The following is a 24,086-nucleotide window of genomic DNA, read 5'->3' on the forward strand; positions in this document are numbered from 1 at the left end:
TTACTAAAGTGGTTAGCAAGAAAAATGCTACACATATGTAATTTTATTATTCATATTTAGGTATGATGTACTTACTGTAATCAAACTGGACTTTACATTTCACATCCCTCGTTTAATCCCTGCACTTGCACTTTCATGTATTTCATCAAACTGGACTTAACATTGTACATTGCATTCAACCTCCACCATTACATAATTTTATTATCTATTGCACATGTCACATTTAAGTTTTGCATTTGTCAACTTCATATATTTCATACACTTCATTTCTTGGTCTGTAGTGAGTCCATATTTCCTTTGTACAGTCAATTTCATTTCAAGTTTTATATCCCATTTCAAAACAATTACTATTCCATTCCGTGAATAGATTTTTTATATATAGTATTATATATAGTTTATTTCATTATTACCTCACTCTTGTTATATTTTTATTCTTCTGTGTTGCGTTTGTGGGAGCAAACGCCAAGACACATTCTGGTATTCTTGGATACTTGGCTAATAAACAGATTCTGATTCTGATGCCAACATCTTCAGATTGATCCACAGCATCAGCAGCCTCTCTCTCTTGGTATTAGCCTACATGCATTTTGCATCTATGTGCTGTGCTTTTGTTATTTTTACACAACAGTTACTAAAGTGGCTAACAAGAAAAATGCTACACATATGTAATTTTATTAATCATATTTAAGTATGATGCCAACATCTTCAGATTCATCCACAGTATCGGTTGCCTCTCTCTGAATATTTGTACAATCTTCATGTTTGCCTGTGGTATTTAATTACAATTTCTTTTTTTGGAAAGATTTTTTTTTTTTTTTTTAAAAGTAGAGTTGGTGTTATATTACAAAATGAGGAGTCTAATGAATTGTATGCTGCAAACTGATTTTGAATGCTTAGACTGCTATTAGACTGCTCTCATATATAAATTACCTCTCCTGTGTGTGTTTGCTGTGAATGAAGAGGAAGCCCACAAGATGAAATCTGATACTAGAAACAAAATGTCAGACCAGCTAGCCCCTTAGGCCAATCATCGGACAGTTTTTACTGGTGTTTACTGAAGCTCTGCCTCCCTGCTCCAATCACAGCGAAGTCACGAGCACCAGCTTCCCTATTGTTAACCTATGACTCTACTGAGTAGGCGGGGTTTGTCTGTTTTCTCGGCTTCTGATTGGTCGGCTCTACTCATCTGTGCCTTCTCACATCAGGATCTGATCCACCTAACGGGAAGGAGCGACGGCTGCTTAATCTTTCATTGGGGAAAAAGGGTGAAAAGGCGAGACGAAAACGCAACATTTGTCTTCGGTGAGTCCGTTTTAACTTATAACTGTCTCTTATATGACAAAAAGTAGGTTTTAATAAGAAAAAAACATCGTTATTTTGTATGTATCTTCATTCCTGCACCGGGTGACACGGCTTTTCCTCTGTCATGAGACTGAGAGGCAGCAGGATGGACTGATGTAGCATCTTTTTATTGCACTTTATGGAGATGGAGGCCTTCAACTGCTATGCGATATAGCTAGCTACTAGCAAGTTGGTTAACATAAAACGTGTTAACACGGTAATAATTATGTGTAGCTGCAGTTCCCGCAGGGTCCCGTAGCTTTGAGTTGTAGTCGTTATATCCAGGCCGAACTCGATAGCTTTGCCGCATATTTAATGAATATTCCGGTGTCATCTTTCTCAGCCACCGCAAGTTAGCTAAAGAGGACTGAAGTAATATTGCCTGTTGAGTTGTTGCTCAGAGTAGCACAAATGTCCACCACCACAACTATTCCTCGTCACCATTTAAAGATTCCCTCCAGAAATTTTGTATATAAAATATTCTCCTTTGAATAATAATTTGTGTCTGATATGGTTTTTCCGCAAAAACAAAAGTTAAACTATCTCCCTTGAAATTACATATCTTCCTTCTTCCTCATTAAAAAAATCCAGTATCTATAAATATGTAAATATATTTAATTTCAAAAGTTTAACAGCAGGACACAAGATGTCTCCTACTTCACTGTAAAGTTCATTCTCAGTGTTTGTGCACTGGAGGCTTCAAGTTTCCACATCACACTAGGTTGAATATTAGACTTTTAGTTTGGATTGGCTTCCAAACTATATGTGATGTCACAAATCATGCTTGTAGGTCCAGCACTTATAAATTGGATTTTCAATGAGCACAGAGAAACTTTCCACTTTCAGCAGATGAATGTGAAAACAAACTCTGCACATACATCATTCTGCACAGAGAAGCTCAAACATTCAACTGTAGGAAGAAAACATCTTAAAGTGGAGGACTTTAATAATGATGTGTAGGCCAAACACCACTTAGATAAATATGAGTTTTATGTTGACACATTTACGTAGACACACAATAATGAGTGTTTCATCTGAGCCATTTCTTCACATGTTTGTACATATTGTTGTTTTATTTCATATTGTAAACTAGATTTTTGATTGTGAATGGCGTCTGTGTTTAATGGGCAAGGAGGATTCAGACTGAGAAAGCATGTGGAACATTAGCTTCACGTATAGACTTGTGGAGGAAAAGAAATACAAGGCTGCAGCAATTATTGCTTTGCTCTTTGGCACATTATTAAAAAAAACTGCGCATTTACATTGTATCTATATGATTAAGATACACATAGTTAAGATGTTCAACCGCATTCTCTAATACAGAGGTATGCACATTGTATGACCAGTCTTTGTGAATTATCCAGAGCGTGAAACTGTCTTTTATCCACCAAGAAATGTGTCATGTGAGGGGAGAGGGGGCGGTCTGTTCAACAGCCCACTAGTAGACATAGATAGAGTAGCATAGTATGGAGTTATTGGAGGCTTTTTGTTCTAACACTTCATAAAGGTGAGGCCAAGTTGAGTTGGAGTTCATTCATTCATTCATTGAATTATTACCTTCCACACATTGTGTACAATTCAGGCAACAAGTCAGTAATTACTGTATTCTTGATTCGTAATTAGAAACTAAACATTTAGTATATATTCAGTTATATTCAATGAATTGTTGTTTACGTCTCATAATAGCAGTGAACACAGAAAAAAAGTGATTGCATCAAGTTTTTTTGCTTGAAACATCAAGTAATTACATATTATTGTGTCATATGTGCAGGTACAATTTGAATTGAATCAACCTTTCTTATAGTTGATTAAAAATCCAAAACCTCTAAATTTAAATGCGTTGGTTTTCTCTTTTTATCTTTTGCCTTTAGCCAAAATGATCCACAGCTTGTTCCTAGTTAACGCCTCAGGGGACATTTTCCTGGAGAAGCACTGGAAGAGTGTGGTCAGCCGCTCTGTGTGTGACTACTTCTTCGAGGCCCAGGAGCGTGCCACCGAGCCGGAGAACGTCCCACCAGTGATCCCCACGCCACACCACTACCTTATCAGTGTGCTCAGGCACCGCATCTACTTTGTGGCTGTCATCCAGAGCGAGGTGCCGCCGCTCTTTGTCATCGAGTTTCTGCACAGAGTCGTCGACACATTCCAGGTCCTCCTATGTCTTCTCATATACTTGCTTCCTTGCATTTTCACAGCCCACTGTCAGATTGATGAAATGTTAATGCTGTGGTCTCTGGTTTGAGTGTACATCCTCTGTTCTCGTCTTGGTTTTCTTCCTTGTTCCCTTCTCAGTCCCTCTTTTTGAGACTTGTGTCTGATTTACGACGTGCTTATACTGCTTGTGTTCTTTGTTATCAGGACTATTTTGGGGTGTGTACAGAGGCTGCCATCAAGGACAATGTTGTAGTGGTCTATGAACTATTGGAGGAAATGCTGGACAACGGCTTTCCCCTGGCCACAGAGTCCAACATCCTCAAAGAGCTCATCAAGCCCCCCACCATCCTTCGCACAATGGTCAACACCATCACAGGTACAATACACTGACATGTTTCAAAATACATCAGACACTTTGGCTATTTATTAGGCATTAGATGTTTAGAAAATGTTGTCAGGCCATGATAATGATATTAGATACAATCCATCACAATGTGTTGGACACATAAGTCAAGGTTATTTGTGCGTAAAACATGACGGGAGCCATTAACACTTCAGTCACTAAAGATTGAACAGTTACCAAATTAAACCTGCAGTGTGGAACTTTAACATATAAATGAATGTCTGTTACATTCAAGCCCTTGCCAAACGAGTTCACACAATGCTGATTAAACCTATCAGCGCCAGATAAATCACAGTATGCACAGTTTTTAAATCTCATGTTGGGGGTGACGTTCCTGCTCTGGCCGTTAATTGTGTGGCTCTTCTAGACTTTCCAAATGTTATGAGACTAAATGGATCAAATTCTGATAATCAAACGAGTCATTTTATGGGGGTTGTATGACGCTCACATTAATTCATCTACCGTTTTACAGCTGCAACAGTTTGACTGACCATCCGGCATACTGGGACCGTCAAAAAGTGTATCAGTGGACTGTCAAAAAATAAATTTTTGGACCGGTGGACCGTCAAAACATATCTGTTTTAACCGGCTCTCTCTGTGTGCCTGTCATTTGGGGTGTGCTTGAGAACATGCTGCATGCCTGTGTCTGGCAGTATTCAGACCAAATCAGGCGTTGTGGTGCACCACTGCAGGGTTGAGCGGAGGTGTGTAGAGCGTGCGGTTGTGTTTGTGCTCTTGAATGTAACCGCTGTGAAACAATCACAAAATAACATTTAATTGATCTGATTCACCGACTTTCTCGTTACCACTATTCCCTCTCTTCATTCACTCTCTAGCTCACAAGCTGGTGCTCTCAGCTCTCTCTCTCTCTCCCCCTCTCTTTTTCTCTCATCTTTTTTAAAATGAGTTGGGAAGCCAACAGAAAAGTCTAACTTTACTTTCAACATTATCAAACAAAGAGAAATGTCCTCCCCTCGTCCTAGTAACGTCTTTGTACTCAGGCAATCATAGCCGAGCGCTCCCCTTTACTCTCACTGCCAGAAGGGGGAGACAAAAGTCCTGCACTCCAGCTTTCAGTTATGCTTTTATTTATGCCATGCTGTGGTTATGGTGTTGAGGTTTCAAGCTTTTAGGTTTGCATCAGCCTTTTATATGCAAAATTAGTTAATTATAATGTCACTTGTTGGGAAAGAGTATTCTTGATTTATCAATTTTACATTGCCCGTTGTCAATATGATGCACTGTGTATATACTTTAGAGACAAATCTCATTCCATTTGGCTCATGTCTGTACCAGGCAGCACCAACGTGGGCGAACAGCTGCCTACAGGCCAGCTGTCAGTGGTGCCATGGCGACGCACTGGAGTCAAATACACCAACAATGAAGCCTATTTTGATGTGGTGGAGGAGATCGATGCTATCATTGATAAATCAGGTACTGTTCTTAGTCTGCACTCATTATTTAGACATAGGCAGTCTGACTTTGTTAGAAATTGAAAGTCAGCATAAAATATCAATTTTACTCCAAAAATAACAGCATCTACCTCAAAAATTAATTTTGGTGAAACCCTTGTTGGTTCTCCTCAGGCTCCACTATTACAGCAGAAATCCAAGGAGTTATTGATGCCTGTGTAAAACTGACCGGCATGCCCGACCTCACTCTGTCATTTATGGTAAGGTTACAGACTGTTTTTCAACACTTTAAAGCATCTTGTGGATTTAAGCTCTCAATGGAACTACATTATCAATCTAGTACAGAACATTAGCAAATTGTATATACATGATTACAAGTCAGCCTAACCCAAAACCCTAACCTAGAGTTAACAAAACCATTTTATATAGAGAAGCTTAAGAATTATGTTTATGAGACTTGATTGAAATCATTTTATCCACTGTGCTCAGATATCACTTGAACGGAGAAACTCAAAAAAAGTTTTTTTTCTATCAGTGTCATAACTCTAATAAATATATATATATGTATAATATTTAATAAAATAGTTTAAAGAGCTGGTAACACAAAGAGCAACGGCGTGATGAGTAAGCACATTTTGTTTTACTCACCCCCCAACCAAATTTTCCATTTTCCTCCCTCTCCCAGAATCCACGGCTGCTGGATGATGTCAGCTTCCACCCGTGTGTTCGGTTCAAGCGCTGGGAGGCTGAGCGGATCCTCTCTTTCATCCCCCCTGATGGAAACTTCCGGTTGCTCTCGTATCACGTCAGCTCTCAGAAGTAAGTATTTTTCATTCTAGCTCTGTTCATGTCACACTGTGACAAAGCCACATAAAGATGAAACAGCCTTCATTATGTTAAATTGTGTCCTCTGTACAGTAGTTGCCAACATATCTGTACTGTGTGAAAGATTTGTTCTGTGGTGATGTTCCTGTGGGAGAAAACAGAATCATGAAAAACATCCTCAGCTAAGTCCAGTGGCTTGTATGACTCTGACTCAGGTTGTGTATTGTCCTGCTTCTTCTCTAGCCTGGTAGCTATCCCAGTGTACGTCAAGCACAACATCACCTTCCGTGAGGGAAGCTCCCAGGGACGTTTTGACTTGACCCTGGGCCCTAAACAGACCATGGGCAAGGCTGTGGAGTCAGTCCTGGTCAGCAGCCAGCTGCCCCGGGGAGTGCTCAACGCCAACCTCAACCCCTCCCAGGGAACATACACCTTTGACCCAGTCACAAAGGTACTTAAAAATGTGTCTGTGTGTGTCTGTGCGCCTAAAAGAAGGGAGGAATACATAAATATAAGAATAAAAAGTGATGGTCAGAGGTAAGCTTTATTACACAGAAGCTGCAGGACTCCAAACTGACACCAATCTCCCGTAGGAGCTTGCTTTTATTCAGGATGCCATAGTGTAATATAAGGTGTGACATTTTTCCCAACTGGTAATGATCTCACATTTGCATTTTGATGTGATGTGTGTTTTGGCCAGTTGTTGTCATGGGATGTTGGGAAGATCAACCCCCAGAAGCTTCCCAGTCTGAAAGGCACCATGAGTCTGCAAGCCGGGGCTTCCAAACCTGACGAGAACCCCACCATCAACATCCAGTTCAAGATCCAACAGATGGCCATCTCAGGTACACACACACACAAACACACATACACACACACACACACACACACACACACAAACACACCACATCATCACCACTTAACCTCACAAGGTTCTTTCTTAAAGAACAGTTTTAGTGGTTTAAATTCTGTCAAACTGCAGCTGGTGTGCGTTCCTGCTTAGACCTCGGGTCATCTTCTATCATTAACTAATATATGCCATTTCCTCTTTTTAATTCGACCTCAACCTCCACACATAACAGCAGCTTTCATCACGTAGCCTGCTCAGCTGATAACCACCTGACAGTCTCATTGTGTCAGCACAGCAACACATCAGCCATTAGATGGCGCCAAATGCCATAACTCACATCCTCACATGACATCAGAGAGATAATTTCAGGATATTCTGTGGTAGAATTGCTACATTTTGATAAACATAATTGTACTTTTTAGATTGTTGACTTGTAGATTGCATTTTACATATATTATTATACCATTTGCTGTTGATGATGATCTTCAACTTTAGAAAAATGTGGCTTAGTTAGCAGTAACATTGTGTAGCATGCAGTTATACAGGATCTTCTGGATCTAATGGGTCTGTGTACCCACTGTCCAAAGCTGTGTTCAACTTGTTTGATAACAGGATAAACAAATATACAATCCATCAGACACTTACAAAACCACTTGTTTTTTGGCTTTTATTGTTATATCTATATGATCTGCCCCTACCACATCTCTACAAACACATTGTCATTGGCTGTGCGTGCTATAGCCTAGATAGATAGATAGAAACTAGGACCCTTAGAGACACTGACAGACTGACTCACCTTTCTGTATATCCCTGCTTCTGCTGAGTTATTGTTATCCTCCTCACAGTGATTTATGCTGCTTCAGTTAAAATAGGCTATTTAAAAAAAATCTAAGTAAACTGCTGCAATGTCAGAATAGTCTATATCGCATACAACAATAAAATCAGAAATTCGCTGTCAGTGCTCGTGTGATAATAGAGAAGACATTGTGCCTAGGCTATGTGATGATGCCGTAAATGGAGCAGGGGTTGCCTCCTTCCCTGCTCAGAGATTTGCAGAGATGTGGGTAAAAGAGGGGTCGTATTTTCGTGGAGGTGCAACGACCAGTGCAAGCAGCCCTCTGACTGTTTGGTATTTTCCTGACATTGAAACTTGCTGTGTGCATCTGTGTGGTATTTTGGTGACCAGCGCAGAGAGCATGGTGTACAGGTGGGAGGTTCATTCAAATGAAGCAGTGCAAAGACAGTTGTCATATTTTGGTTGAAATTTGGTCCTAGATGTTGCCCTGAAAACAGAGGTTCACATCTGTTTCTATGAACAGGATCAAACTAAATACTTGCCGCAAACATGCTACAATAATGGAGTAATGCTAAATCATAAATAATTTATTTCAATGAAACACTTTCCAACCAAAATCAGCACAGAAAAAAAAACGTTAAATGTGGAAAGTCAGTAAATCAGTCTGCATTGATTTATAAATGAATGTGTGTGATTCTTACTGTGTCTGCTGACCACAGCTGTTTATACTGTATACTGCTTCTCCCTCAGTTCATTAAATCCCTGCAGCATCTGAAGGCAGCAGGACTGATATGTTGATAGTTGACTCTGATTAGAGAAGTGCTGCGCCAGAGTGTATCAGGCTGCTACAGAATAACCACACACACCTCTACACACATCAGACTGGTCAGTTAGAACTTGATATGCAGCCTCTTTTCCAACTTTCTTTTTAGCAAAAGTAGTGTCTCATTTTATTCTTGAAACACATTGCAGTGTAAACACTGTTGTATAACATTAATTACTGAACTATGAGACCATTTACGAAGTAAGACGCATCAGAAATATGGCTAAAATAGCGTCTGTCTGATGTAATCACATAAATGGTTTCACCAAATTAATTTCTTTTTTTTTTCTTTTTTATTTCTATCATTATATATATATATATATATATATATATATAATATTAGGCTAATTAACTTGTGAAAAAACCTATACATCTATCTTTAGCTTCAGATTCGTGGTGATGTGTGTTTGTTCGTGTTCATGTGTTCATTGACACTCTGAACCATCCACACATTTCCTGAAGAAAAGCTTTCTGTTTGTTGAGCTGTCGTTATCACGTTTCACTGTGATTGGATCAGCTGTTTCAGAGCTATGAGAGCAGAGATGTGAATGGCTGAGAGAGTATTTTATAACCACACCCGATCTATATTCTCCTTCATCCAGCCTTTTTGCACTTTGCGTTGTTGCACATACATGAACTAAAATAGCAGGTGCGCATGGAGACACCCACAAGTGCTTGTTGTTGCACTTGTGCAGTTAAATTAGGGCCCTAAGTGTATTGATACATCTGGCCAAGTGGCGCGACCCACGTTTATTAAAGTTTGTAATTATGTTATAAATGTTACTGTAACAGCTGCAAGAAATGGCCCAATAGGCTCCGTAGTCTATATGGGCCCACTGTGGTTGTGATTTATTTTCATGAATAAAAAAGTTTCAAAAACATCCCCCCTCTGATTTTTTTCACAAATCCATCCATCCAATAGCAAGCACAGCCAATGACAATGTTTTTGTAGAGATGCAGTAGAGGCAGATAATGTAGATATAACAATAAAAGTTTTGGTTTAATTTCTATTCCAACTGCTGATTTAAAGACGAAAACAGGAGAAGCATGTGGATTTCCGTTTTTTGTTTTTTGTTGTTTTTTTTAAAACACAACTTTGGACGACGAATCGATCAGGCCCAGTTTGTGCGTCTCATTACATTTGAGTTAGTTAAAGCACAAAAATTTTGTCTGCAAGATAAAAAAAGCTCTTAAATCCCTTTCTCTGTATTTCCTGTCCAAGCAGCCTGAATGTTCTGTTTTTGTAAAACTTTTCTATGAAAATATAAAATAAAGGAAAGAAATATCAATAGTTATACTAATATAACTGATATTATTATATTTCTTTGGTTCACATTGTACAGATTTATTAAGGAGATACTATGTGTCATTTCTGGCTACCATCTTTGTTTGGTAGAGGCACAACTTAGGAAACACACACACACACAAAAAGATCATGCATCCGGATTATTAGAATCTTTGAGGATTCTGGAAATACCTTTGAAAGGTCGACAGGTCAACACTTTTAGGAAAATCAGATGCTTAACACTGTGGCTTGAATGAAATAGTTGTACATGAGAGGCACAGACTGGGCTGTGATTAGCACTGACAGGTGATATTGAGTGAGGTGGTGTAGAAACCTTATGTAACTAACCAAATATTTCTGGAAGGTCCTTAAACCCAGACTGTGATTCACCAACAATCCTCAAACATTCAAGTCAGATTTTTGATTCTCGTGCTTGTTCAAATCAGATTGTGTGTATTGATAAATTATCGGTAATTGTGTCCTTCAACAGGGCTGAAGGTGAACCGGCTGGACATGTACGGTGAGAAGTATAAACCTTTCAAAGGCATCAAGTACATGACCAAGGCTGGCAAGTTCCAGGTCCGGACATAAAGACTACTGCTCTGTGACAACCGGACCAAGCCACCATGAGACTGAGGGGTGATGAGACGGGGTGAAGGGGAGTTGGTACATTCCCTGTGTATATGCATTTAAGGATTGACCTACACAAATTGCAAGGCTCCTTGTAGCAGTTAAGAACGGACCATTGCACATAGAAACCTCAGTTGAAGTAACAGCATCAAATATCCAGTAAACAGGTTACAGCTTTGACTAAGTGCAGAGTTTGAACCAAGAACATGTCCATATCTGTCCAAGCTAAACCTGGAACAAACCCACCCGAGCCCAATATTGCTCATATATGTACATGCAGTATTTCCAATGATATACAGCATTAACAGCATCTTTACAGATAATTTAAGCCCAGCAGCTACCAGAGAAATTCATGCCAATTTGAAATCTTTGAGGCTCCATCACATTCAGGCATACAAACCAACAGGCCACAGTCTGATGCTGTACTGTTTCATCTTTAGGTGTAAGCTTTGAAACTGATTTGTCCACCACCTTTCCAAGCAGTATTTTATCATCTGTGGTATGTTTGTCTTGATAGATATGTGCTGGTGACTGTTATTTACACTCCAAACAAGAGATATCGGACCAATATTCTATCAAAGTAGAGTTCCCCCTATAATAAATTGTGATAGCATGAGCTGTATAGTATGAAAGAAATTCAGTGTTTTCACACATCAAAGGAGCTCTGCAAGATGTAATTGATGCACCAAACTGAAACTAAAGTCCAGAAAAGGAACATAGAATAACTCACTGCATTTTTTTTTATCCTCCTTTTTCCTCTCCTGTTTAGATTCTCTTCTCCAGCGTTTATGTGTTTTCTGTTTGCATTCCAGTCCGTTCTATTCTTGTGCTCCTCTTTTCTCATTGCAATCAGTTTTTGTCTGCAGCACTGGAGTCAGCACACTGACATTTGAGAATGTGACACTGAAGCCGTCCTCAATCATGCACTTTCACATCTGCTGGTACTAACATCTACATGCAAGTGAGACAGGTGTAGAGTTACAGAAGCTGTGCAGGCTATTTATTACCATGAAAGTTTCTGGGAAGAGTTTCAAGTACACATTTGCCTTTTTAGTCAACTTAAATTATTATTTATTAAACAAAATAGATTATTTGATATTGCTGAAGTGTAATGTCTTCTCTACACTGTTTCCCAGTCCTGTGTACTCTCATTACATTTTTGAAAGCTTTAACTCTACGTAAGGTTGTCATTTAACCATATTATATGGGCAATCCTTAGCAGGTTTTGTTTTCATCATACAGAAACATGTGGCCATAAATATATTTTGCTCCTGCGTCAGTGTGTTACTTAACACTGATCCAAATGATTTGCTCGGTTCATCACAACACTTCACAACAGGCAGAGAAACTGCGTAACATACATCTTAATATCTATTTGCATACATCATGTAAACATAACATTATGAATGTCACCATGGCAACTGAGCTGGAAAGCTAATGTGATACATACATGTCTCTGGGTCTCTGCTGAAATCAGCCCACCATCATACTCAGGCCTACAGTTGCCATAGAGGCTCGTGGTTGTTATGAATAGAATGTGGGGAAGAAAAGAAAGATGTGAAACTGTAATGTGGTGTAATGGCCAGAAGAAGGTACCTCAGAGGACAAAACAGAAGGTTTGCATTTTGTGTTTACAGCATTTTGTTTGTGTTTGTTAAACAGCCTCCAATGGAGTGTTCTAATGGTGTAAAAAATAAAGATTTGATGTGTTATAACCGAGTGATAACACTAATTACTGAACAGGTATTCCACTGTGAATTGAAATATTATGTTACTAATCATAAGATTCTTTGGAAATGATTATATCTGTCAGTTTCAAAGTCTGAGTCGAGGCCAAAGACTATTTAAACGGATTTTGAAGCTACACTGGCGATGAATATTCATAAAATTCAAGATGCAAAGACTTTATCATCATACACACTGAGCAACAGGCTACACTACATGATGAAATTCTTATTTTGCAGTCAGTGTGTATTTATGAAATGTTTCAGCCATCATCTATAGTCCAGTGTATTCATATTGTGAGCCTAATAATGTCTAATATGTTATCAAGAATTAATGTAAATGTATGTGGAACTGAATGTAATGATGGTGAGATGCTTTACAATGGATGAAGTACACTAACTGTTTCATGACAAAGAACCACAAATACAAGCATTGTGGGCTACAAATCCAAGATCTGAGAATTTAGATTTTATACAAAATTATCAATTTTTGTATTCTAAACCAGCAAATTATTATGACATGCAGGGACTCCTGGAAATCCTGGAAAACATGCTAATACACATCAATGGCTGATGAATGACAAGATATTGTCAGGTAAATGTGATTCAAATTTAATGCACATGACATAAAACTATCTTAGAGGGAAGTGGACAACTCATAAATACTCTGATACAATCTTTGGTATTATTTCTCCTAGATCCTTGCCCTCCAATATAATCTAATTAAAAAAACAAAAACATTTAGGCAGTACTCAACTCACTGTTGGATACGGCCAGAAATTACCCCAAAAACATTTATTATTGTTAGTGATGGTGAGATTGCCTTTTTTTTTTTTTAAATTATGATTAGATTATGATTAGACTTAGATTTAGACTTGAAGTTGGTAAATTACTAAAACATTTGATCATTTGTTTTGATCTCCAAAACAGAAGTCACAAGGATTATTTTGGACCTTATAATGTGTAAATCATAAGGAGGTTTATGTGTGAGTGTGGACATCACATGGACACTATGGGCTGTTCTAATGTCCACAGACACTTGTGTCTACCAGTGTGGATCACAATACTGCCTTTTAACACTTTCTTGTGATAAAAGGCAGCTGAGATACCTGAACTCTGTCAGCTGGGGCCGCTGTCCAGCCGGGTGACAGGGCATCAGACCTTTAGGTCCTTATACTCATTCCCCTGCTGATGTCACAACATCTGGTTTAACATCACAGGAGTCTGTTGAAAACCCACTCTTTGATATCAATTAAGATATGACTACAGCATTATTAGGGTCATATTAAATCATCTTATGACTTCAGAGGCATTACTTAAAACTCAGCAGCACCACTTTTAACCCTCACATCCCAGTTGTGTGATTTTTCACCCTCCCCTCCCCCCTTGCTCCAACTGGCGGGAGTCCACTCCATAATTTACTGATAACTTTAACCCCTCCAAAAGACACAACCCCGCCCTCCCCCACCCCCACCCTCCTCTCTCACCATCGACCAGACATCAACCAGCTTTAAGTCAAAGTTATGTCATTATAAGTTTTCCCTCCCTCTCCCCTTTCGTGCAAGAGTATTTTCTAGGTATGCAAAGGTTTTCTTGGTTTTTTGTATATTACAACTTTTCTATGCTGTTGACGACTTTTGCTAGAGTTTTTTTTTAGTTTTTAAACTTTTTTAAAGACAAATTAAACGCCCAGAGTGAAGAAGAATATCGACGCATTTAAAGATCGATTCATCGCAGGTGGTAGGTTGTTTCTTCATTGTGAATGTTACTGTTGTTTCTCCTGTGTGCAGACATGGATGTTGTGCATAGTTGCTTTTAATGGCTTTTATGTATGTTTGCATTAATGTTCTGAAAAAAAACTTTCTGAACAGTACATAGTTATAAGAAAGTTATCAGACAGCTGAATGTTGCGTGGAGATATGGTGTTTAAGGATGCCATCATAAGGTATTTATCTCCGCCACACTGTTCGAGACTGACACGTGGATGTAGTAGCATTTTAAATCAGTGTGTGTATTCACACCCTGTGAAAGTGATGTATTTGTCACCCAAAGCAATTAGCTCACTCATAGCCCTAATGGATGTGTATTGAGTACAGTGTAGGGAGATAACAGGATTTATCTCAATGTAAATCTAAGGATGCCTGTTAGTTTTTATCTGATTCCTTTGATGTGTGTGGGCTTGTCGGGCTCCCCGCAGGGATAGAGGACAGTCGCGGAGTTCCCTGTCAGTGAGCACGTGGACGTACAGTAACACAACAGTAGCTTTTGACAGGACTGACCTTCCTGACTGGGCGCATACAAACAATGAAATTACCCCGAGACAGTAATGCTGTTGCAGATAGCATTGCCTAAGCACCTCGGCTGCTGAGTCTGGGTTTATCAACAAGCATTTATCTTCCCACAGGCTGGTGCAACTTAAACTAAATTTCCCTGCACTATTATCATTATCTGTTGTCAAATAACTGCCATCATAGTATTTCATTTAGCTAAGCGGAGGACTCCAGTAAAACCCACTGAGCATCACACTGCTCTTTTCTGTCATTTTAAGGTGTTACCTAATTATACTAACCCTAATATTTCCATTCAGGGTAATTTGTCATTAATGTCACCTGCACCTTTGCTTTAAATCTAGCGTGAAGTTACACTGTAAAGGCCATTAATTCATGCTTTTTGTCCGCGTGGCCGCGAGGGTCCGCGGTGGTCAAGTAGACAGGTCCAGTCTTTTCACAAAATAGTCCAAATCATAGGCTACCAACCACCATGGACCCCCGTTTGGCATGTTTGGTACCCTAAATTATACTTAACCTGTCCAAATGTAGTTAACCCTAGAGGTGAGACAACAGTGCTGTTCAGCTAAGGCTGGATAAACGGTAAAACACAGGCTATGTGTTCGCTAGCTAGCCGAGCTGCAAACAAGCTAAACTATTACGTTTAATTGAAGGCTCCGATAAATTTCAGAAGTTTGGGTAAAAAATTTAGTTGGCGTAACTACTTTGTTACATCCCAGTGTTTTTTTCCTTTTAAACCAGTGTCTTTTAATTACTTTACAAAGTTGCAGTTGAGTGTTAAACTGAATGTAACAAACATTAGCAACAAATTATTCTATTGCAATAGAACACAATTTGTGATTTTCCCGCCTCAGAAGGCGCAGCCATGTTTCTCTTTGTATCCATATCCATTTTAAAGACAATCTCACTGGGTTATGTAAGTTTAGTTAAAACTATACTAAAATAAATGAAAACACATATTTGATTGCAAATTGAATTTATGCGACTTTTACCTTCCATTTGTATTGCTCATAATATCTCAAAAAAATATGTTCGGTCAGTGCAGGCTGTGAAACCAGGCAGCAGCAAAGAAACACTGAGTTTTCTCAGAACAATTCACTTCTTATTGACGGTTGACTGGAGCGTGTGACCACAAGACAAAGAGGACTGTCCCTGGCATCAACTTATCACCCCCCTCCTTTCATTCAGGAAGACTTAAGCCCCCGTCCATGTGGGGTCTGCTATTAAAACACAGTATCTTCTCAAACTGCTCACGTAGGCCTGTAGGGATATGAGCCAACTAGATGCACAGCACTGACAGCTGTGTTTGGGAAACCAGACAGTTACCAGACAGCAGTCTGAATAAACTCTAATGTAGGGTGAAGCATCTAGTATTATTCACATTAGACAGTCATTAAACTGTTGTTTTCAAAATAGTGCAGCAAGCCGCAATCTGATAAATTATTAATTGTTAGTTCATAAAACTGTTGCCTTAATGATATGGTGTGAAACTTTATAACATCTTGGCTTCATAATATATATACCTCATTGGGCTCACTATGTTTAACTAGCACCTCCTACAATATCATTTAAGCACAATATCTTTTGGCCTGTTCTTGGTTGAACTCAACTGGCAGTGTAGCTGAGGAGATAGTTAGCCTCATGAAGGGTGTGCATGTGTAGGTGACATATTTAGAGAACTGGGAATACCAACAGTCCAGCTACTTCCAGCTTGTACTGTAAAATACTGTAGAATAATGGTATGTAAGTGTGTATTTGCTCAAGAAAGTGTAGACATAAAGACATTAGCAATCATACCTAAATGTTCAAATCCCTCATTGTAGACCTACAAAAGTGTAAAAATGTTTGTTTTTTTAGCATTCGAGTGTTAATTGAAAGTGTTTTGTCTCACCCTGTTTGCTGTCTCTGCACACTTCCAGACTGTGACCAGGCTGGGCAGACTTTGCTATGACTCCCCAGGCTCCACCTTCCCTGCCAAAACTGTGGTGGACCGCCAACCATCCCTCAGGGTAGCTGGGAAAGATGGACTCCATACTGGAAGTTACTACACGGATTTTCCAGGGCCACCTGGGTGACCAAAAAGACAATATAATAATTAAGTTGTCAATCTCAGAAGACCCTCTTATATCTTAAAACCCTTTGTCGTTCCTGGGGGCTCGGACTACAAAATGATGCACATTAAGCTAACTCTTTTGGCAACAGCCCACAGACTTTAGTGGATTGGGGGTTTCTCCAGCCGGTGTAATATCTACAAAATCACCCACAAACTGATTCAAGATATCTGTCTGTATGAAGATCTGGCAGAATTTGCAAGTGCAGCCAAATATTTACCAACGTTTGGCTGGTGTTGATTTTAATCTCTCAACAATACTGCGTTTATCATTGTTTTTAAATCTCCCCAATTCATAGACAGAAAAGGCATAAGTCACAATGCCCAGGCCGAGGGCAGGGCGTAGTCCACCTCAACAGGACATTTATGATTTCTCTATGGATGCAGTGGAGGCTCAGTCTCTTCCCATGCATAGGAAATCTTTAGAGAAGACGTCTCCTCTGAGCAAGTATATTGAGACTGAACACCAGCAAGCAGGACTCTTCTCTCTGTCTCCCTGTGATGCCTCCATGGACACCAGTGTTGACCTCCAGAAGAAAAGGAGGAAGAAATGTGGTGCCTGCACCCCCTGCCTCCGCAAGGAGAACTGTGGTACCTGTGCAAACTGTCTGAACCGCAAGACGGGCAAACAGATCTGCAAGCTGCGCAAATGTGACGAGCTGAAGAGAAGACAGAGCAACTGGGAGGTGAGCGAGGTACAGATATGATAATCAATATTCCATTCATTCTCTATTGGAAGACGATTAATATTTGAGCTGTCGCACATATCAGTCGAAACTTGGTCAGCTTACTCTTTTTGTTTATTCATTCTTCCATCTGTTCATCCACTCTCTATGCCTTTGTACAATATCACTGTGACATTGGGAGCATTCAGTGGCCATAATTCAGAGAAACACCCTGGACAGGTGACTTACTTATGCAAAGCAACAAAGTTTGTTGTTGTATCTCTAATTATCAGTAACTGTTAAATATAGAGAGAGATTCCAAATGCTGGAGTTGACAGCTAATATTTGGAGGTTTACTGAAGTTACTGAGATTCTCTGAATATCTTTAGTGGTTTTCTGTCACAGTGAGATATAGCTTCAGCTTTGTTTTTATCCTACCTAAAACACATTATTATGTCACCCTGCTTTCAGCCACAGTAAGTTCTGGTCGTGTTGTAGAGTCTCACTCAAGGTACTTGAGCAGAAGACTGTAATAGAGCCAGGAGTGTATCCATTTATCCATCCACTTACTAAAGTACTTACATTACAGACCTCACCAACATCTTGGTGGAGAGGTCCATCCAGACATGTTGTATTGAGCTTTGCAGCCACTGGTCCCACTGCTGGCATTCTTCAACTGTCAAGTCTGGACCTGCTTCTCCTTAGGCAGGATTTAGAGGGATACTCTGTTGCATGTGCTATATATGTGTGTATATGTTAAAGATCTTACTCTAAGTAGCAAGTGACACACACTATAATGCGAACAGATGTGACACTTCTACTGGGAATTGAAAAAAAACTCAAATGTATACATGTACAGTTTACAGAGTAATGTAGTACTACTGGAGAAAGCTACACGACGATCACAGGTTGAGTTTTGACAAGGCAACATGCTTCTAGTGTTTTGTGGTGAATACGATTTGAAGCTTTGTGAATATGTTGATATGTTTTTATTGGATTGCCTGATTCCAAATGGAATCACTTGTGAACTATTACAGTAAACTATGTGGTATTGCTTTCATAAGATGCATCACTAATAACTCCTTGAACTATATCTAGACTTATCTCAGCCTTCTGTGAGTGCACATGCTCCAGCCTATGATGTCTCCAACTGAGTGGCAGCTGTATCAGGAAGCAACTAGTGTGGCTGCCCCCCTCCCGCACACACTGATCTATTTAAAGTTGAGTGTCTTTACAGTCAGAAACAGAGGAGCACACCCAATTATAACTACCATTAATAAGCTACAGATACAGATGTAGTCATCATGGTTATGGATGTGGTTCAGAAAATGTTTCACACAAGTGCTGAAATCTACTGATATATCCTGTGATAATAGGAAAAAAACTGTGGTCTGCCTGTTTCAACAGACTGTAAGTGGATAGTGTGTGTGTTTGCATGGTTGAGGGACTGTCAGGGCTACCAAACAGCAGCAGTGGAGAATTCCTGCAGTTGCCTGTGCTTTGTCCTTTGACCTCTGAGGCTTTGAGTGAGGGTGGGGGTTAACCTTAGGCCATTTTGTGTTTGTGTGCGTGTGTGTGGGTGTGCGAAGAAAGAGAAAGAGTCACTGCATGTTTTTAAAGTGTGCACTTGTGTGTGTTAATGGAAGTGTATGTGTGTGTGTGTGTGTGTGTTTGTACGTGCATCAGGGTCTTCAGTAGGGGGGATGGGTTGTAAAGTCAAGGAGGAGGACGGGAAGATGCAGTAAATGGTCAGCAGTATTGGAGGAGGAGAAGCAGGAAAAACCAGACTAAGCTAGTAAAGCATGACTAAGAAGAATGGATCCTACTGCCCCTCCAAAGGCTAATAGATAGCAAAACAAGCACGTCGCCACTGTTTTTGTTTCCACACTAACCAACTTTCTCACACTACATGATGACCAGACAGGGTTTAATGTTTAGGTTAAGCGTGAAGATTTTATAATTATATAGTGTCTTTCAAAGAATTTGTTCGGACAGATTTAAAGCCTCGGAAACAGTTTATGAACCACTATGAGACACTTAAAATGTTATGTTGGTACAAAGGTAAGAAAAATGATGGCAATGAAACATACATATCATTTGACAATTTCCAAATCCTATTTATTTTCATGCTAAAATATTTACTAAATACACTAAAAGAGACACAAAAATGCTATACTAATACAAAGATAACAATAAAAATGCTGATAATCAAACATACGGCATACTTTTGTGGAATCCATTCAATTTTTTTTTTTTACAATGAATTCAGATTAAGGGCTTCTTATATCAATGTAGTATTGATTGAGAAAATGATCAGAATATAGTCATTAAACTGCATCCTGTCCATTAGTGTTTGGAGTATAACATATATCCAAGTTTCTAATAAAAGTCCAGTAACTGCCTGACTAGCCGTCATGTTCAATGTGAAAAAGCATAATTTGCTGTGGAATTATTTTTAATGTTTTGTTAAATAATAGACCTACTATGTATGAAGATACTATTTGCATCCAACATCATTAAACTAATAAATGTTTACACCTGTAAACACCTCCCCACCACTAAGAATGTCCAGAGGTTTAGATGAATTTGCAGACAAGCTGGGCCATTTTTATGATAAATGATTACGTTCTGAATGTTGTAAGTAAGAATTTCCTGAGCCATTCTACAGGAACAAGATTGGGACCAACAAATTCAGGCATTTTTTAAAAAAGTATTAGGTAGCTGCTATAAATCCAGATGTTTGTTCCCAGAATGACAGCTGTCAAAAACCCCACTGCATATAAAAATTAGGTGAAGATAATAATTGAAGATTTTCTATCTAAATCCTGCAACAGATCAACACTAGTATCCTCTCTGTATGGATATTACCAAAAATACTATAGAACACTATACAAAATAGCTGGTTATACTTTCTTAATTTTAGAGCCATTCAGCTGTAAAACACATCTAAATCGTCTCACTAATTTTAATGCAGGCCTACAGTGTGCACTGTAAGTTCTAAAGGAGAAATGTCAAAAAAGAAATAATAGAATTTAAATAAATATTTGATCCTAAAACACAGTCTGGACAGCTGTGAGTGTAATAGACAGAGCCTGGAGATATTAATAACCAGGTTATTTTCCATATCATATCCCGAGCATAACAGGGACTAGTGTACATCAAAAGTTACTAACTGACAGATTATATTCATGGCATGACACAGATCAGAATTTGAGTGAAATTAATTAAGCATTTAGCATTTTCATAAAATACTTTATTTAAAAAGATCAAGCCCCTCTGGGGCACCAGCAGAGGCCTAGCCTAATGCACCAAAATATCCAGACAGATAAGGACATGTTAGTGTTGAAGAACACAAAGCTGAAGTCTAGAGGAACAGGCACAAGGGTTGTTTAGCCACAAACAGGAAACCAGGATTTCCACCAGCACTGTCCAGGCCTGTTGTGTCCTGTCTGCTTAGAAGTTTACAAGATGGAGCAACAACACATGGGGGTCTCCTGCAGAGTGAGGAATAGTTCACTTGTTGTTTCATGTGACCTCTTTTAGGTTTCATTGTCATTACTGTTATCTCCCCACATGCATAGTTTACAACAGCACAATTCAATATGTTATATATTTATATGGTGATACTGGTATTTATCTTTGTAGGCCAGTGCAATTACCAATATATCTGGTATGAAAATGATGTTTCATTTCTTTCATTTAACACGCTAGAATATTGAATTTTTTTACAAGAATCAATTCAGATTAATGACTTCTCATATCAGTGTCCTATTGGTAAAATAAACAGTAGGATCAGAATATAGTCTTTAAACTGCATTATGCCCATTAGTGTTTGGAATATAACATAGCCTGGATAATAACAAAGTTTCTAATAAGAAGTCAGTGCCTGACATGCAATCATGTTCTACCTGCAAAGGCAAAACATGCTGTGAAATGACTGATGTTTTGACATATGTATACCTGTTATAACCATTGACACATACCATTTACTAGCATATTTTTGTCTGAGAATATAACACCTCCCCACCACTCAATATGTCAAGAGATGTAGATCAGAGGTGTAGATGACTTTGCAGACAAGGACATGTCAGTGTTAAGGAGCACCCGAAGTCTAAACGAAAAGGTGCAAGATTTGTTTAGCCACAAACAGGAAATCAGGGTTTCCATCAACACTGTTCAGGCCTGTCCTATCTTGTCTGCTAAAAAGTTTACAAGGTGGAGTCTCCCAACACTGAGTTCTTTATGTTATTCAATTCAGATGATCAGAGAATGCATCACTACTTGTAGATTTTGCTCTAATTATTGTCAACACCAGTATTAAATCAACAAACTATCACTATTTGGTGGCACAAGGTACAAAATGGGACACCAAGGGACTTTTACATATATCATAGACTATTGTGGGACAGAAGAGCTCTTTGCTCTCACACACATAATTCTAGTGATAATCAGTGAACGTATTCATGCACCCTGTTGCTACCGATGGGCATTGCAGTTAAAAATTTCTGGATCATGTCTATGTCATGTGAGTTCAGCAGCTGAGAGGGAGGCAGGCTTGTTCAAAGAGGTTTCCTAACTGTAAGCATTGTCTTTTTGAGAGGCGGTCTTGCTGTTGAGGGGTAATAGAGGTTTACAGCCTCCATATTTCAAAACCCCTGACCTCTGAGGGAACTCTACCACTGTTCAACCAAACCTTTTCCACCCATGTCATTCTTCATTTAGCATCTATCTAAACTGTTTATCATGAACATTGTAGAGACACAGAAATATTTGTTATGGCTGTTAAAAGTAGTAGTAGTTATACATCATTGTAAGTCACATAAGCAAAGGTTTGTCGGTCTGTTGGCCAGTCCACCACTTTGGTCCAGACTGAAATTTCTCGACAACTAATTGATATGCCCTGAAATTTTGTACAGACATCCGTGTTCCCCAGAGGATGAATCCTAAAGACTTTGGTGATCCTCTGACTTTTCTTTTAGTGCCAACATGAGGTTCACAATTGTGGTTTTAAGTGAAATAACTGTAATAACTGTAATAACTACAGTGATACCCTGACTGTCCATCTAGTGCCATCATCAGGTCCAGATTTAATTTGTTGCATACTTTGGTTTATGACCAAATACCTACAAGACTAATGACATTCCCGTCATCTTCAATTGTACTTTGTGTTTGGTGCTAATTAGCAAATGTAAGCATGCTAACATGCTAAACTAAGATGGCAAACATGGTGCACATAACCTGCTGAACATCCACTTGTTAGCATGATAACATTAGCATTTCACTTAAAGCACTACTGTGCCTAAGTACAGCCTCACAGAACAGCTAGCATGACTGTAAACTCTTGTTTAGTTCACAGCTGTGTGCTTATAATATTGGAACAACATAGGGGTGATTATCCACTATTGCAGTTATTATAAGTTGCACTCTGTAAGTAAAAGTAGTAGCCAAAATGTAACTGTAACATGGGCAAATAACACATTCTCAGTCAGTATGTTTCATTACATCTGTTTAGTCATGCAGTCATATTTCTTATTGATTATAGATCCCAACAACCCATAATGGTAGACAGTAATGCAAAGGTTATTAGGCTGAAATTGGGCTTTCTTGAAAAACTGAACATTGGCCAGTGGTGTTGTCTGGCTCTGGCACAGCCAGGCCAAGTGACCTTGTTGCCTCACCCTGCCTCTAAGACTGTTGATACTGATATTTAATGAGATATTAAATATTGATGGGCTATCTGCGGCCTCATTCCAAAATACCACTATTGGTTCTCAAAGATTTTCATAGGTCCACTGTCTCCATTGAAGATGATCAAGATGTTTGTAGTGAGTAGAAGCATCAGGAGATGTGCAGTAGGCGTAGCTTTGCTCCATAACAGCTCTTAACCAAGTGACCATCCATCCATCAGTACCCCCCGCCCCCACACACAAACACATACAATCCCTCATCTGTACCCTCTGACCTCTGTATGGATTTAGCAGCTGAGTCCCTTATTGCGTGACAACCACATCCTCCATCTTCTCCTGCATTAACTGCTCTTGCAGCTCACTATTGTTCAATGAGAACATTGGCAGCACATGTAACTCCTGGGTATACAGAATATGCACTCTGAGGATTGTGGAGTATAACAACTATCCACTCTCACACAATTTTAAATGTACAATTTGACTAAATCTTTTCTGTGACCACGAAATATGTGTTTTACTCATGAGCCTACATTAACATAACCTGGCTGAATTTCTGTACTGTCTATAATCATACTGTAGTTACACCTCTTGAGGCAGGTGACTAATTGTTCTTGTGTGTAAAATTAATGAGGGTGGGCTGGGGAGTGCTATTGTCAGTATAGAGAGTGGGAAAGACCAGACCTTGACATCAAATTGCAGGTAAACCCCAGCACTCATGCTTTTCTGTCCATCTTCCTGCAACCAAAAGCAAATTTTAATCAGACCAGCTATAATGAGCTGCCCTTGCCTGTGTCCATGTGTAGCTAGTGTCCTTGTGTTTGAAATTGAAGCTGAGCAGGAGGAAGTTTCTGGGTCGGGGGAGACTTATTAAATGCGAGTTGGCAAGAGCGACAGACAGGACATGTTAATACAGTAAGGTTGAATGAAGAAATGAGTATGTCAGGATTATGATGTCCACTGAGGACTGGGGAAATCTGAAAGAGGAGGGAGGAAAGGTTTTATCTGAGGAGCAATGTGTTAGATACATAATCTTCATAATACATTTTCCTCCAGATTCTGCATTAGTTTCAAGACACCTGCAGATATTTCTGAC

The 24,086-nt window shown here is 39.2% G+C and overlaps 2 protein-coding genes across 6 annotated transcripts in view; both read left to right on the top strand.

The window, feature by feature from the left end:
* The first annotated feature begins 1,181 nt into the window (after positions 1 to 1,181).
* Positions 1,182 to 12,238, top strand: ap3m2 (adaptor related protein complex 3 subunit mu 2). The gene is made up of 9 exons (XM_042422397.1): positions 1,182 to 1,302; positions 3,213 to 3,490; positions 3,700 to 3,871; positions 5,195 to 5,332; positions 5,485 to 5,570; positions 5,996 to 6,129; positions 6,379 to 6,586; positions 6,836 to 6,980; positions 10,380 to 12,238. The coding sequence occupies exons 2-9, from the start codon at positions 3,218 to 3,220 to the stop codon at positions 10,478 to 10,480; spliced, it is 1,257 nt and encodes a 418-aa protein (XP_042278331.1). The 5' UTR covers positions 1,182 to 1,302; positions 3,213 to 3,217; the 3' UTR covers positions 10,481 to 12,238.
* A 1,519-nt stretch (positions 12,239 to 13,757) lies between these two features.
* Positions 13,758 to 24,086, top strand: part of tet3 (tet methylcytosine dioxygenase 3) — a 48,703-nt gene continuing 38,374 nt past the window's right edge. For 2 of the 5 annotated variants that reach the window (XM_042421146.1, XM_042421150.1), the window contains exons 1-2: positions 13,758 to 13,983; positions 16,451 to 17,336. In XM_042421146.1, coding sequence (XP_042277080.1) covers positions 16,962 to 17,336 — 375 coding nt within the window. In that variant the 5' untranslated portion in view covers positions 13,758 to 13,983; positions 16,451 to 16,961. Of the gene's footprint in view, positions 13,984 to 14,169; positions 14,189 to 14,939; positions 15,075 to 16,450; positions 17,337 to 24,086 lie in introns of those variants that run through there. The other 3 variants (XM_042421149.1, XM_042421148.1, XM_042421147.1) reach the window with 3 other exon arrangements.

The sequence above is a fragment of the Thunnus maccoyii genome, chromosome 9, assembly GCF_910596095.1.
Source record: "Thunnus maccoyii chromosome 9, fThuMac1.1, whole genome shotgun sequence".
Lineage (NCBI taxonomy): Eukaryota > Metazoa > Chordata > Actinopteri > Scombriformes > Scombridae > Thunnus > Thunnus maccoyii.

Coding starts and splice junctions, on each gene's coding strand:
- ap3m2 (XM_042422397.1), top strand. CDS start 3,218: ATGATCCACAGCTTGTTCCTAGTTAACGCCTCAGGGGACATTTTCCTG. Junction 3,872..5,194: donor AATGGTCAACACCATCACAG/GTACAATACACT, acceptor TGTCTGTACCAG/GCAGCACCAACGTGGGCGAA. Junction 6,587..6,835: donor CCTTTGACCCAGTCACAAAG/GTACTTAAAAAT, acceptor TGTTTTGGCCAG/TTGTTGTCATGGGATGTTGG.